Genomic DNA, 17,143 nt, shown 5'->3' with positions numbered 1-17,143 from the left:
TGAAGAGGAATTAATAAAAGAGTGTGTGAATAGGAATTGATAAATGAGCGTGTGAAGAGGAATTGATAAAAGAGCGTGTGAAGAGGAATTGACAAAGGAGCGTTTGAAGAGGAATTGATAAATGAGCGTCTGAAGAGGAATTGGTAAAAGAGCGTGTGAAGAGGAATTGATAAATGAGCGTGTAAAGAGGAATTGATAAATGAGGGTGTGGAATGGAATTGATAAATGACCGTGTGAAGAGGAATTGATAAAGAAGCGTGTGAAGAGGAATTGATAAACGAGCGTGTGAAGAGGAATTTATAAAAGAGTGTGTGAAGAGGAATTGATAAAGGAGCGTTTGAATAGGAATTGATAAATTAGCGTCTAAAAGAGGAATTGATAAAAGAGTTTGTAAAGAGGAATTAATAAAAGAGCGTGTGAATAGAATTGATAAAGAGCGTGTGAAGAGGAATTGATAAAGGAGCGTTTGAATAGGAATTGATAAATGAGCGTCTAGAAGAGGAATTGGTAAAAGAGCGTGTGAAGAGGAATTGATAAATGAGTGTGTAAAGAGGAATTGATAAAAGAGGGTGTGGAATGGAATCGTAAATGACCGTGTGAAGAGGAATTGATAAAGAAGCGTGTGACGAGGAATTGATAAACGAGCGTGTAAAGAGGAATTTATGAAAGAGTGTCTGAAGAGGAATTGATAAAGGAGCGTTTGAATAGGAATTGATATATTAGCGTCTAAAAAAGGAATTGATAAAAGAGTTTGTAAAGAGGAATTAATAAAAGAGCGTGTGAATAGAATTGATAAAAGAGCGTTTGAATAGGAATTGATAAATGAGAGTCTAGAAGAGGAATTGGTAAATGATCGTGTGAAGAGGAATTGATAAATGAGTGTGTAAGGAGGAATTGATAAAGGAGCGTGTGGAATTGAATTGATAAATGACCGTGTGAAGAGGAATTGATAAAGAAGCGTGTGACGAGGAATTGATAAACGAGCGTGTGAAGAGGAATTTATAAAAGAGTGTGTGAAGAGGAATTGATAAAGGAGCGTTTGAATAGGAATTGATATATTAGCGTCTAAAAGAGGAATTGATAAAAGAGTTTGTAAAGAGGAATTAATAAAAGAGCGTGTGAATAGAATTGATAAGAGAGCGTGTGAAGAGGAATTGATAAAGGAGCGTGTGAAGAGGAATTTATAAAAGAGTGTGTGAAGAGGAATTGATAAAGGAGCGTTTGAATAGGAATTGATATATTAGCGTCTAGAAGAGGAATTGGTAAAAGAGCGTGTGAAGAGGAATTGATAAATGAGTGTGTAAAGAGGAATTGATAAAAGAGGGTGTGGAATGGAATCGTAAATGACCGTGTGAAGAGGAATTGATAAAGAAGCGTGTGACGAGGAATTGATAAACGAGCGTGTGAAGAAGAATTTATAAAAGAGTGTGAGAAGAGGAATTGATAAAGGAGCGTTTGAATAGGAATTGATATATTAGCGTCAAAAGAGGAATTGATAAAAGAGTTTGTAAAGAGGAATTAATAAAAGAGCGTGTGAATAGAATTGATAAAAGAGCGTTTGAATAGGAATTGATAAATGAGAGTCTAGAAGAGGAATTGGTAAAAGATCGTGTGAAGAGGAATTGATAAATGAGTGTGTAAAGAGGAATTGATAAAGGAGGGTGTGGAATTGAATCATAAATGACCGTGTGAAGAGGAATTGATAAAGAAGCGTGTGACGAGGAATTGATAAACGAGCGTGTGAAGAGGAATTTATAAAAGATTGTGTGAAGAGGAATTGATAAAGGAGCGTTTGAATAGGAATTGATATATTAGCGTCTAAAAGAGGAATTGATAAAAGAGTTTGTAAAGAGGAATTAATAAAAGAGCGTGTGAATAGAATTGATAAGAGAGCGTGTGAAGAGGAATTGATAAAGGAGCGTGTGAAGAGGAATTTATAAAAGAGTGTGTGAAGAGGAATTGATAAAGGAGCGTTTGAATAGGAATTGATATATTAGCGTCTAGAAGAGGAATTGGTAAAAGAGCGTGTGAAGAGGAATTGATAAATGAGTGTGTAAAGAGGAATTGATAAAAGAGGGTGTGGAATGGAATCGTAAATGACCGTGTGAAGAGGAATTGATAAAGAAGCGTGTGACGAGGAATTGATAAACGAGCGTGTGAAGAAGAATTTATAAAAGAGTGTGAGAAGAGGAATTGATAAAGGAGCGTTTGAATAGGAATTGATATATTAGCGTCAAAAGAGGAATTGATAAAAGAGTTTGTAAAGAGGAATTAATAAAAGAGCGTATGAATAGAATTGATAAAAGGGCGTGTGAAGTGGAATTGATAAAGGAGCGTTTGAATAAGAATTGATAAATGAGCGTCTAAAAGAGGAATTGATAAAAGAGTGTGTGAAGAGGAATTGATAAATGAGCGTCTAAAAGAGGAATTGATAAAAGAGTGTGTGAAGAGGAATTAATAAAAGAGCGTGTGAATAAGAATTGATAAATGAGCGTGTGAAGAGGAATTGATGAAAGAGTGTATGAAGAGGAATTGACAAAGGAGCGTTTGAATAGGAATTGATAAATGAGCGTCTAGAAGAGGAATTGGTAATAGAGCGTGTGAAGAGGAATTGATAAATGAGTGTGTAAAGAGGAATTGATAAAAGAGGGTGTGGAATGGAATCGATAAATGACCGTGTGAAGAGGAATTGATAAAGAAGCGTGTGACGAGGAATTGATAAACGAGCGTGTGAAGAGGAATTTATAAAAGAGTGTGTGAAGAGGAATTGATAAAGGAGCGTTTGAATAGGAATTAATATATTAGCGTCTAAAAGAGGAATTGATAAAAGAGTTTGTAAAGAGGAATTAATAAAAGAGCGTATGAATAGAATTGATAAAGAGCGTGTGAAGAGGAATTGATAAAGGAGCGTTTGAATAGGAATTGATATATTAGTGTCTAGAAGAGGAATTGGTAAAAGAGCGTGTGAAGAGGAATTGATAAATGAGTGTGTAAAGAGGAATTGATAAAAGAGGGTGTGGAATGGAATCGTAAATGACCGTGTGAAGAGGAATTGATAAAGAAGCGTGTGACGAGGAATTGATAAACGAGCGTGTGAAGAGGAATTTATAAAAGAGTGTCTGAAGAGGAATTGATAAAGGAGCGTTTGAATAGGAATTGATATATTAGCGTCTAAAAGAGGAATTGATAAAAGAGTTTGTAAAGAGGAATTAATAAAAGAGCGTGTGAATAGAATTGATAAAAGAGCGTGTGAAGAGGAATTGATAAATGAGCGTCTAAAAGAGGAATTGATATAAGAGTGTGTGAAGAGGAATTAATAAAAGAGCGTGTGAATAGGAATTGATAAAAGAGCGTGTGAAGAGGAATTGATAAAGGAGCGTTTGAATAGGAATTGATAAATGAGCGTCTAAAGGAGGAATTGATAAAAGAGTGTGTGAAGAGGAATTGATAAATGAGCGTCTAAAAGAGGAATTGATAAAAGAGTGTGTGAAGAGGAATTAATAAAAGAGCGTGTGAATAAGAATTGATAAATGAGCGTGTGAAGAGGAATTGATAAAAGAGTGTATGAAGAGGAATTGACAAAGGAGCGTTTGAATAGGAATTGATAAATGAGCGTCTAGGAGAGGAATTGGTAATAGAGCGTGTGAAGAGGAATTGATAAATGAGTGTGTAAAGAGGAATTGATAAAAGAGGGTGTGGAATGGAATCGATAAATGACCGTGTGAAGAGGAATTGTTAAAGAAGCGTGTGACGAGGAATTGATAAACGAGCGTGTGAAGAGGAATTTATAAAAGAGTGTGTGAAGAGGAATTGATAAAGGAGCGTTTGAATAGGAATTGATATATTAGCGTCTAAAAGAGGAATTGATAAAAGAGTTTGTAAAGAGGAATTAATAAAAGAGCGTATGAATAGAATTGATAAAGAGCGTGTGAAGAGGAATTGATAAATGAGCGTCTAAAAGAGGAATTGATAACAGAGTGTGTGAAGAGGATTTAATAAAAGAGCGTGTGAATAGGAATTGATAAAAGAGCGTGTGAAGAGGAATTGATAAAGGAGCGTTTGAATAGGAATTGATGAATGAGCGTCTAAAAGAGGAATTGATATAAGAGTGTGTGAAGAAGAATTGATAAATGAGCGTCTAAAAGAGGAATTGATAAATGAGCGTGTGAAGAGGAATTGATAAAAGAGCGTGTGAAGAGGAATTGATAAAAGAGTGTGTGAAGAGGAATTGATAAAGGAGCGTGTGAAGAGGAATTGATAAATTAGTGTGTGAAGAGGAATTGATGAAAGAGCGTGTGAAGAGGAATTGATAAAGGAGCGTGTGAGGAGGAATTGATAAAGGAGCGTGTGAAGTGGAATTGTTAAAGTAGCGTGTGAATAGGAATTGATAAATGAGCGTCTAAAAGAGGAGTTGATAAAAGAACTTGTGGAGAAGCATTGATGAAAGAGCGTGTGAAGAGGAATTGATAAAGGAGCGTGTGAAGAAGAATTGATAAATGACTCTGTCAAGAGGAATTGGTAAAGTACTTTGCACGTCCTTATAGCAGGAGAAGAACGTTCCCTCGTAGCAAATTAAGAATTTGTCCATCGCTCGCGAAGAAACTCCACACTCGAGACAGCAATTCTCGAATCTGTGTTCGTCGGCGTGCGAATAAAACAGCGTTTCAACTTAGCCACATCTTTTTTAGCGAAGAAGTTTAATTTTTGATTACTTTAGGTACCTGAGAATTATATTTTTGCGAGTTTTTTTTAATTTAGATTTTCTTTCATCCTTCCGGATCGTTTTCTTTGTTCAATCGCCAGAAAAAAATAATTTTTATTTAAAAAAAGAAATAAGAAGAAACTCCGTATTGTAGGAATCCAACCGAGGACCATTGATACGTCGTTTGTCAGTGATCTTTCGAATTTCATCTATTTTTCGATGTTTCTTTTAAAAGATTCAATTTCCATCCTATTTTTCATTTTTTTTTTTTTTCATTTATTTCGTTTATGTTCTAATATGTAAAAATTTTTCTATTATGATAAAAAAAATCATTCAAAATTATACCGAAAAAACAAAACTCGAAAATACGAACAAATATATTGGAAAAAAAAATTAGAGTGATTGAAATTATTTAATTTTATCTAAAACTTTTAATTTTAATTTTTAATTTTTAAATTTACCATTTAATTTAATTTATTAAGAATTAATACTAATTTTTAGTAACATTAAATTTTTATTTTTAAAAATTTTCAGATAAAAGATTTTAAGTTCAATTTTAATTTTATTTAAGACTATTAAAACGCAACAAATAATTAAAAAAAAACAATAAATTTGTCAAAAATGTATAAAGATACCATTTAAAAAAAAAAAAAGAGCATAACTAAATTTTTAGAAATTAAATAGATTTGCGATACTGGTAATTCAAACAATAATTCAACGGAAACGATTAAAAAATTAAAATAAGAATAAAAATATAAAGAAAAAAAATATCGTTGAATCTTTTTATAAATCTCATAAATTAATAATAAAAAAAGAATGAAAAATATTAAAATTAAAAATCTATAAACGTAACGTAAAAACGAAAAAAAAGAAACCGATAATCATTGATAAACTAATAAAATAAAATAAATGTTAATATTCTTACAATTATTATGGCGAACGTGAATTGCGACGCAATGTCGCGTCGAATTGTATACATATCGATTAAACGTAGTCGGTTTCCGAACACGGAACGGATCGGACGTATTCCTTTCTGCTCTCCAAATAAAGATTTTATATCGATATGATATATTAAATAATATATTAAAACTTAAATAATTAAATAAATAAAATATGAAAGTGTAAGGATATAATAATTATAAATACATAAATTGATAAAAACGAGAATTAAATATTAATCGAACGAGAATTTGATAAAATAAAAAACGAAACGAGTTGAAACATAAAAAAAAATAATTCTTTAACCGATAAATACTTAGAGATTAAAAAAAAGAAAAATAAAACAAAAAATTCAAATCATTCGATTCCTTTCTTTTAATTCATTTTCATTTATAAATATTCTTTTTTCTTTTTCTCTTATATTTTAAATATTATATATATATATAAAATATCAAAAATTAAAATTAAAATACTTCTTAATCGTATTAATCATAAATCGAATTTGAAAAATAAAAATAAAAAAAACGAATAAAACTTGAATACAAAAAATAATCGTACTGTATAATTCTGTATAACTATAACTGTATAACTACTATTGCTATATAATTTTATATATATATAAATATATAAATAAAAATACATTTTCCGGAGAAAAAAAATACAATAATCGAAAAGAAAACGATAAAAAGAAATGAAAAATAAAGAAATCATCCAATTGCATTTATTATTTTTTTTTTCTTTTTATCTGAAACATATTTTCATTTTCTTTGTCTGAAATAATAATAATATAACGTTAAACGATAATTTAGAATTTAAAAAAAAAATTTTAAATTCTATCTTTTCTTTCCTTTCCTTATTTTATTGATGTAAATAAAATATTAATCTGTATAATGCATGTATAAATCATAAATAGAATTTCGAAAGCAATTAAAATTAATTAAATTATTATATATTTTATTTTGCAGATTTCTGAATCTTGTAAATATTCTATAAATGTAATCTTTTTTGCAGCTATTTCGAAAACTAAAATCGACTGCCGTTCGTTATATATTTATATATATTAAATAAAAAAAAAAATATTGTTCTAGAATTTCGTCTTTTTTAACATATATTTTTTAAAAATTATCGAAAATCGAAGAGAAATTAGCTTTTTTTGCAACTTTGCTCTAAAGTAAATATTAAAAATATTGATTTCAATAATTCTTATATTACATCTTATATATTTTATCGTTATATTAATTAATCTTTTCTTTTTCGAGAAAGCTTATATTATTCGATATTTATTACTAGACCTTTTTTTTATTTTCGGATAAGAAAAACCTAAATACATAAATACGTAAAAGAAAAGAAATTTTTAAATAAAAATATAAAAAATAAGTGAAAAAAAAAACAAGATTCGCAAAATGTTATATCTATATTATTTCTATTACTCAAAAAAATAAAATAAAATATTCATGATTGAATGTTAAATGATATTTGGAAATAATTTCTGCGTAAACGGACGCGTGAAGGAATCCGAAACAGACGTATATAAATAAATAGTTACTTATTTTTATTTATTATTGAATATTTTGAATTTTCACGAAAAAACATTGACGACGAACGATCGTTCTCATTCTTATCGTACACGTTTAACGCGTGGTTGCCATTAGAAATTGATTTCCAGTTGCCAAGCAACGTTCGGTTTAAGTTACCACTATGATGGCCATGCTTAACCGGCAGTTAGTCGGTCGTATGTTCTGCCATAGAACGTTCGAGCATGGGTCTGACGGATTTGGAAACAATACCTGGTAAAAATTTAAACGAAATCGCACAGAGTATGATTCCATTTTCACGCAATCGACACTCATCTTAGACATTTTAGCACTGAATTTTCGAATACTGTATTTTTTCGTATTGTAACATAATATATATCACCATACTGGTGATCACTAGATTAATGAAAATACGTTATTAATGAAACATTTCAATATAATTTTCGTATAAACGATAAAATGTAATATTAGAGGAAAGATGATTTTACATTTTATTTTGTGGAAATTTACAAATTTTGTTTTAAAAGAAAGAATGAAATTTAATTTGAATCATAAATAGATATTATTTGTAAGCAAAAGTCATTTTTATGAAATATTTTGGTAAAATATTATTAATTTTTTTTTTATATGATAATGATACTATGTGTAGTTTTATTTTTTGAGTAATATTTTATCGTTATATATTGTTATATACTATTGAGACAATTATTCAATAATTAGTGCTATATTGTAAAATTTTTATTTTAATTATTATAATTAAATATATATAAATATATAATTTAATATAATAATATATCATAATAATATATATTGATTATATTTCTTATCATTTTTGAAGAATTAAATAAAGAAGTTGTATACATCTTGTATGTATCAAGGAAATAATTTATTTATCATGATCAAATAAAAATTTAAAATTGAATAATTGTGCGACGCTTAAACGAAAGAGTTATTGTATATGATGAGAAAGGGTCCAATGTATTAAATTATTGTATTATTTTGTATTATTTATCATTGAAAATGTTATTATCAGTTGTTGACTACAATGATAATGTTTTATATTATATACTATATTATATATTATAATATATATAATTATATACTATATTATATTATATATTATTTACTTGTTTATATTCCTTTTACGTTTGCTTTATATTATTTTTATGCATAATGAAAAATAAAATTTCATATTTTCAGCCAAGATATTCGAATTAAATATTGCTGTTAGCTTCAACCCATTCGTGGAGCTACGGAATGTAATGATAAATGATTATTACAAAGTTCGTTATTAAATATGCTCGATTCACTAAACGAGGCAGTCTCTATGTCAATAATGGTTCACAGTATGTTCATTGTCTGAACAATTGCGATGTTGATTCAATTCGCCAACATTTTGACTCGAGTTTTGTCACGACATTCTTCGGGTTGACGACCTGATACACTACCACTGACTAGAAAATAAGCGCATCGATGGTATCGATACGATGAATTTACCATTTCGCGTGTAGCGTTTTAAAATAAGGACACATTCTATCTTAAATAATCGCGAGCAATAACTTTAACCATATGTTTATGATATAATATATCTTACGATTATTGTACAATTTTTAATATTTTTTTATATTAAAAAAAAAAACTTTATTTTATGAGTTTCATATTTGTTGTAAGAAAAAATATAAAAATCCATCATCTTTTCTTTTCTAAATCGAAAATAATTGTTCGCGAACAATTCTTAGTACGGATACTTTTTTGAACAGCGAATAACGAATTGACTGTCGAATATTATTTCACGAATAATATTTATGAATTATTCGCTTTGAACAACGCGACTTTAACCATTAACTGAAGTTTTTTCTTTTCTCTCGAGAAATACTATATTTATCGTTCTATACTCTTCTTCGTAGAGTTATATCAAATCTTTTCCATTTTCTTAAAATTCTTTTGATACGTGCAAATTTTTGTTTATTTGCCTTTCTCCGATAATAAAATATTTTTTCACAGTAACTAAAGTCAACAGAAAGGAACGCTTTATCGTTTAAAATATGAATGCACGATGTATTACGCAAAGGGATAATGTTTGAACTTTTGAGAAGAATCGTTGAATAAATACATAACATTGTACCAAAGTTTTTATATTTTATCTGATTTTATATTTTATCGATATTTTATCGATAAATGATCTTCGGGAAATTCAGAAATTAAAATTAAATTTAGAATTAAATTATTTTAGAATTAAATTAGAATTAGCTCGTTTCGTATTTGGTGACTATTTGCTCGTAATTTCGCATATTATTCCAAAATAAAGAAATTTTTCTAAATTCGTTCATCCTTTTCTATCTTTCCCATATTAATTAAAAATTTTCAATTTCCAATTCTTCGTATCGCAACACACGAGGACAAGTTTAAAAAATACGTATCTCATGTATTTATATATATGTGTAATTTCCTTAAATAAAAATGCGATTATGATTGTTAGCGATTCTTAGCGATCGATATACGATTATGAATGGAATGTAAAATTGTTGCTTTTAAAATTATCATTTCCATTCCTTTCATTTTACGTGTATTAATTATTTAAATATAAAGATTATAGAGAAATTAAATTATAATTAAATAAAGATTACAAAGAAATAATGATAAAGTTATATAAATTTTTAGAATGCTTTTAATATTTCAATTTTATTAATTCTTTTATCTTATTTATTTTCTTTTCGAAATTTTTTGAAAATAATTATTGGCAATATATTTATTTGGAAACATTTGCAAGCGCAATTTTCTTTTCTTTCTTTTTCAAAGGAATAAAAAATTTCACGATCCTTCTTGAACGAACATCCAAGTCTCGTTTATACTCTCGTTTATACTATATGCTACCTTTGATTTTCGAGACGATTAATATCGATCAAGCATAGATCCTTCTTTAGATCCAAGCAAAAAATCTCTAGTTATATGTAAAGCGATAATGATTCTTTTATCTGATCAAAGCTGATTATTACGTTAAATTTTTAAATTTCAAATGAATATGCATCATTCACGCTTTTAGCTCTCATATTTATGGAACATATTTAACTTAGGCTCGACGTCATCAATGCGCGTGTGTTTATAGCATTAAAGGATATTTATCTTGCCTCTCGTTCTTGACCGCACGATTTTTTCGCTGTTATTACTTACACGTTTCGTGCCAGACGTAAAAAAAAAAAAAAAAAAAAAAAGAAAGTAGCGATTCGTCCTTTGATAACGCGTTATCGTATTAACTTCCTTAAATAAATCATTGGAGATTTAGCATATCGGTGTATATATACACTATTTATTCGTTTGACTATTTCTCACGAATAATTATATACTTATACTGATCATTCACACGCCCTTGAACCTAGAAAAGCAAAAGATATATTCATCTTTCGTTACAAATTACAAAATTTTTTACGATTGTCGGCCAAAGAATTGAAAAAAAAATAAAGCTTAAATTTTCTTTTGCGAAAAAAAAAAATATCTATGTCTATTACAATTGAAAATTTACATCTACAAATATACAACAAACAATATTAGAAAAATATGGTTGTCGTATTACGTATATTGAAAGAAAAAAATAGCTTGATTTATTATTGATTAATACGCTTCGGATTGTTCGTAATTAATTATAATAATTGAAATAATCATTTTATTTGTTAGTCGTAGTAAAAAAAATTAATATTTTTTATCTAAAGTTATATTTTATCGATATTAAACAGAAGTATATATTTAATGAATATTTTTTACATGATTTTTTAGAAACAGGAGCAGTATTTACAATTGGACGTAGTAGATTCGCAGACAATGTTGCATCGCACTTTTTCATACGCAGAGATCCAGTAATTTCCATTTCTTGTGGAGACGAACATTCTGCAGTTATTTGCCGTAAGTTGATTACAAGTAGATTTTTTTAATTACATTCGTAATTTCATTCGTTTTATATATGTGGATTTAATTAATTACACCCTTATATTTTTTTAATATTTCTTTTCTAAATCATTAAAAACTATTTTACACATGTATTTTTATACATATACACATACGTTTATACACTTGATTTATCAATTAATATCTGTAGAGATTAAGATAGAATATTTTTTTAAAAATCTTATTAAATTTTTTAAATAATGTAATATTTTATCTATTTTATCTAGCTTTGATTTAATTCAAATAACATTGATTTATTTTAAATTAAAAAATATTTGATATGAATCTAGTTATTAAATAATTTTGAATACTTTAAAAAAATTTTTTTCAAAAAATCTCGAGAAAAGAGATATTATATATTTATATGCGATGATTTTAATCGATGCTATTAATCTTCTTCTCGAACGTAAGTGTACATAAATATGTATATATATACTTGATTCAATTCCATTTTATATAAAGTCAACTCGACGTATCTAGGAAAATTTTCATATAATCTATGCCTCTATCTATGTAAGTGAATATGTCTTATGTTATGTTATTATATCTATTCTGTGACAAGCACCTTTGATTTTAGAAGAAATCACAAGCGCGCATGAATGACTGAATAAACGATATCAATATTGCACGTGATTTTTTTATTTACATATACCTTTAACATAAATATTATTATCTTTTTCCGAAAATATTCTATCAATTTGTATTTTTTATAATACGATCTTAACTAGATACAATTGATAGTATATATTTATATTTATATATAGTTCGTAGCATAATTAACAGCATTTTTGTAGCATAGTTCACAAAGAAGTTTTAGTTGACCTAGGCTTACACAGGGATAGCTACTGTCCGGTTAATCGATATGACCACGCAATGTTCAGACACGTATACATACATATGCATATATATATATATATATATATATATATATATATATAACGTATGTAAATATCTCTATCGAACAAAGTCGATTGCCATATTGTTATCATCGTATTATAGTTTAATCATTAATCGGTTAATCGTGAAGCTATCCAAAACTCGCATATTTTTTCTTTTCCCATATTATCCTATTTATTTTAGGATCATTCCTTAATAATCTTTTATCTTGTTTTTAGAATCGAATCTTTTAATTTACTTTATACAAAGAAAAAAAAGTTAAAAACTTTAAATTTTAAAAACATTTTGATTAAATTAATGTAAGAAAGTAGTATTTATCGATTTAATATTTGGTATTTATATTAGTATTTGGTATATTTATTCCTAGAATAGTTAATTATCAGTATATTATCTAGAATGTTATTTATTATTATTGCCATATGATTTATATTTTTGCCATCACATGCTATTACATATTTTACATTAACATTTTATTATTAAATAAAATTCAAATTCACCATTAATGAAAAAAAAATAAATAAGTAAAAAAAAAATTTTATATCATATTGTTTGTATGTAAAAATTAAGGTTTATTATTATAATAAAAATGTTTACACAACCTGTAACAATACATATAATATATCTTTTGATTCTTCGTTAAATCAAAAGTTTAGATTTCATTATTTTTAGAAAGTGGCAGACTCTTCGTTTTCGGAAGTAATGATTGGGGTCAACTTGGTTTGGGTCATAAAAATCATATTAGCAAACCATCTTGTGTAAAAGGTTTGTATTTTATCTATTTTAATATCAAAATATATATATAATACAATATAATATATATTATTATAAAATATATATTATTATTATAAAATTTACAGTTTTGAAACCCGAGAAGGTAACACATGTCGCATGTGGACGAGCACACACACTAATTTGCACAGGTAAAATATTGTTTACAATTATTTTATTAATTTAATAAATTATTAATTTAATAAAGCATGCATAAATTGCATTTTTCATTCAAAAGATTTCTATTTGTGGTTCATACATATTTATAATTAATGATTTACGTGTTAATCTTATTCCCTATTGTTAAAATTGTTTTAATATTTTTTCTTAATTCTAGAATTCTAGAATTCTAGAAATAATTTCCTTTGAAATTGTATTCCTAAATTCTCTCGTTTCTTATCATAGATTTTTTATTATTTTTATTGAAATATGAAAATTTTGAAAAAATAGAAAGAAATAAAAAAAAATTATATAAAAGATATTATATTCACTTTTACAGGAAAATATATTTTACAGGAGAAAATATTTTTTTGATCTGTGAAAAAAAATTTTTTTATCAATAATTATTAAATAATAAAATAAAAAAAATGCTTGCTTAAAAAGTTAAAAATGCTTAAAATCTATTTATCTAGGAAAAGAAAAAAAATCTTAATTGATTAATCATGATCACCAAATATGTGAAAATTATCTTAGGATGAAATTCGAAACAGGAACACGTAATAATAATGTTTCAGTAGCGGAAAAAATTTTTGCCTGCGGCAGTGATCAGGAAGGACAACTCGGTCGAGGAATTTCCGCGATAGGCGATTCCGCAAGCATTCCCGTATTGGTATACGATTCGGGGCCAACTGGATCAAAGATTGTTCAAATAGTTGCGGGTTCCCATCATTCGCTCGCGCTCACGAGCGATGGTAACGTCTTCGCATGGGGTAGTAATCTCGAAGGTCAACTAGGACTTCCGGATATATCTGGCTTAGTGAACAAACCGACGAAAGTGCATATTCCGGAACCTGTGAAACAAATTAATACGGGCTACTATCATTCTATATTTTTGACGGGTAATTGTTGAAAATATTAAATGTTGGTAATTTGGTTTTTATGTTATCATCAAGTTTCAAATTTGTATAGAGAATGGTCTTGTTTACGTATGTGGTGAATCAGAAAGTGGAAAATTAGGAATTGATATCAATTTTTCTACACAAATTGTGCCCAAACAAATGCAATTACCAAGTCCTGTTATACATGTAGCGTGTGGTGGTCATCATACTGTCATTTTAACGGGTATAATCTTTTAAAATTATTTAAAATTATAATATCTATTCGATGATAAATAAATATATTATATGTTAAAAAAAAATGTTTATTCCGACAGAAAAAGATAATTTGTATTGTACCGGAAGTAATTCGAGCGGTCAACTCGGTTTAGGAACAAATGTCACGGAACTTCATATACCGAAACTTCTTCCACGAGGCGCATTAAAAAATGAAAAAATTAGTCATATTTCATGTGGAGAAAGTCACACTGCTATTCTTACTGGTAAATTTTAACGCAAATTTTATTGATTGAATACTTCCTTTTCTTTTCTTTTTTTTTTTTTTTAATCTTTTCTGCAACAGAATCTGGGAAACTTTATACATGTGGCGACGGAAGACATGGAAAATTAGGTTTGGAAGAAAATGAAAACAACGTCCACGAACTAACTTTTGTTCAAAGATACAAGGAACTATTCATTTCGAACGTAATTTTATTTATATATTTATTTATATATTATTGTAGTATAATTAGTGTTTGTATAATTCACGTATAATTAAATAAATTTAAAAAAATTTTTAAACTTTATGAATTTACGTTATATATAGATTTCATGCGGTGGTTGTCATACAATCTTAATTGGTCAGAAACGTGAAACAAATCGTATCCAAAAAGAAATGGATAACTCGCAAGTGGTAATTACAATTTATTAATTATTTCGTAAACGACAAACTAAATTTATATTATAGATCATAGATCAGTTTTTTAAGATTCTCTTCAAAATTATTATATAATAATTATTAAATTATTATATAATAATTTATTTAAAAAAAAAAGCAAAAAACAAAAAACACCAAAATAATTTATTTTAGAAGTTAAGAAAATATAATATAAAAATATCGTATATTAATTACACACATTTTTCACAAATTAACGAAAACAAATCGATACATTCCTGTTTCGAATATAGGAACATATTCAAAAAAGAAATGCATTGCCGCCATTAAAAGTTCCAATAAACAGGCTACAAAATGAGACTCGTGATGAACATACTAACGAAATAATTAACGATAGATTAAATCTGAGAAAAAGTGTCACGGAATCTGTAACGAGTTCACGAGAAACGATGGAAATAGCCCCGCAAAGAATTGAAGAAAATATAAAATATAATGAAAATGAAAATGATGTTACAAATAACATTACAAATGATGTATACTCTACGAGTAACATTCAGAAATCAGAGAGTCTTGAGAACAGTCCCAAAAATCTTGAAAAATCTATTAATGATATATCGGGGAAAAAATCAAACGAAGAGAAAATTGAAATAATGTCGGAAAAATCGTCGATTGACTTGGAAGAATTAAATAAAAAATTAGAAATACAAAATGAAAATGAAGAATCAAAAGACGATGATAAAAAATCAGAAATAAGAATAGATATTGAGAAGAACGTTAATGAAAAGAATGATTCAGAATCGATGAATAGCGATGAAAGTAAGAAAAAAAAGAATGATGAAACGAATACAAGTGAAGTTACAACAAAGAACATAGAGTACGATAAAGAAATTAATAATGAAAATAAAGATGTAATGAATAGTATGCAAACTAATAGTGAAAGTTTCAAATCAGAATCAATGAAACTGCAAACAGAATTGTATATTAAAAATGATAATAAACAAGAGATAAGTCCTGAGAAACAAATATCTTCTTCATTGGACTTGATCGCATCACCGGCAAAACCACCAAGATTAAAAGTTGAAAATAAAAATTCTTATATCGAAATATCGTCGTCAATGGAAAATAAAGATGAGGACGATAAAATAGAAAATGAAACAAATATGAAAAATGATATAGATAAAAAATTAGAAATGATAGAAAAAAACGAGCCAGGAAAATTAGAAAAAGGAGAAAAATGTTCGACGAAAAATGCAAATTCAGAATTGGAAGTTGATACGGAGGAAATGATAAAAATTGACAAACAGAATGAAGAGAAGGATAAGATTATTGAAGAGGAGAAATTGAAGATTGATAATGGTCAAGATGACGCTGATGTACAATCGCCACCACCAAGAACTGGTAATAAAAATAAATAATTGCAAAAATTCGATAAAATTATAGAGTGATGATATACAAATTTCAATATTATAGCATATTATACATAACAAACATATTTAGATATAAAAATTTTTGATTTTTATTTACTAAAAAAATAGTAAAAAAAAACAATTTGTATAAAGATCATATTGATATAAGATTTGTATAATTTGTATAAAGATCATAAATATTATATTATATCATAAATATATATATATTATATATATAATATATAATTTTATTTCAGGTAAAATAGGCAAGATATTCAAAAGTAAAAAGCCGCAAATAATGGAAAATGGTAGCAGAATAATTGGTACTGTGAATCAAAAATCTAAAGTATGTGTAATATTTTATAATATAATATATAACATAACATAACATGCAACGATATAATTATAATTTGAAAAAAATTAAAATTCTTGATCATTTATAAGAAAAATTTATTTTCAGTCAAAAACGTGTACTATCCTGTGATCAACATGTTTTCAAAAATGCTTCATACTTTATTACAATAATTTTTTACAATATATAATACGTGCATAATAAATCATAAAATTGGGGACCAAAATAGACGATATCAAAAAAATTATTTTATTTGTAATAAAACATAATTTTTCTTTTTTTTTTTTTTCTTTTATAAATGCAATAGCGCTTGTATATACAATATCGAATAACATATGTAATTATTATTTCTTTACAAAATTTCCTTCCAAAAAAATTCCTTCTATCTAAAAATTAAAATCTCTTAATGTAGATATTCGTATTATATTATATGTATACATATATGATTAATTCAATGAACAACTTGTAAATATATAATTATTCATATCATAAGAACGACATAAAAAAGAAATTTTTGACTGAATTGAATAAAAATATAGAAAATTAATTATAACACAATTAAAATAAATGTTAATTATAACATATATTTCTTCACATATTGCGTGTGATCGTTCTAAATATTCTTTTTGTATAATTATTGTGAATAAATAAATGAAACACGAACGAAATAATTTCT

At 27.0% G+C, this 17,143-nt stretch overlaps 1 protein-coding gene across 2 annotated transcripts; it reads left to right on the top strand.

The window, feature by feature from the left end:
• The first annotated feature begins 7,280 nt into the window (after nucleotides 1-7,280).
• Nucleotides 7,281-17,127, top strand: LOC100872443 (uncharacterized). Of its 2 annotated transcripts, none has more exons than XM_012488632.3 (12): nucleotides 7,281-7,431; nucleotides 10,948-11,073; nucleotides 12,682-12,774; nucleotides 12,870-12,932; nucleotides 13,518-13,838; nucleotides 13,909-14,061; nucleotides 14,153-14,317; nucleotides 14,398-14,519; nucleotides 14,641-14,727; nucleotides 15,003-16,107; nucleotides 16,373-16,461; nucleotides 16,576-17,127. In XM_012488632.3, exons 1-12 carry the CDS (start codon nucleotides 7,401-7,403, stop codon nucleotides 16,597-16,599), a joined length of 2,379 nt encoding a protein of 792 aa, XP_012344086.1. In that variant the 5' UTR covers nucleotides 7,281-7,400; the 3' UTR covers nucleotides 16,600-17,127. The 2 variants fall into 2 exon arrangements, with proteins under 2 accessions (XP_012344086.1, XP_012344081.1); XM_012488627.3 differs by having other exon boundaries at nucleotides 13,515-13,838.
• Nucleotides 17,128-17,143: the final 16 nt, after the last annotated feature.

This window comes from Apis florea, unplaced genomic scaffold (assembly GCF_048593485.1).
Source record: "Apis florea isolate Af1SG1 unplaced genomic scaffold, ASM4859348v1 contig_24_pilon, whole genome shotgun sequence".
Lineage (NCBI taxonomy): Eukaryota > Metazoa > Arthropoda > Insecta > Hymenoptera > Apidae > Apis > Apis florea.
Note: the sequence above shows the minus strand (reverse complement) of the source record. Positions and strands in the feature narration are given on the sequence as shown.

Excerpts from the sequence above, each read along its gene's own strand:
- LOC100872443 (XM_012488627.3), top strand. The coding sequence starts at position 7,401 with ATGGGTCTGACGGATTTGGAAACAATACCTG. Across the intron at positions 12,775-12,869 it reads CAAACCATCTTGTGTAAAAG|TTTTGAAACCCGAGAAGGTA; the intron begins GTTTGTATTTTA and ends TAAAATTTACAG. Across the intron at positions 14,728-15,002 it reads AAATGGATAACTCGCAAGTG|GAACATATTCAAAAAAGAAA; the intron begins GTAATTACAATT and ends TTTCGAATATAG.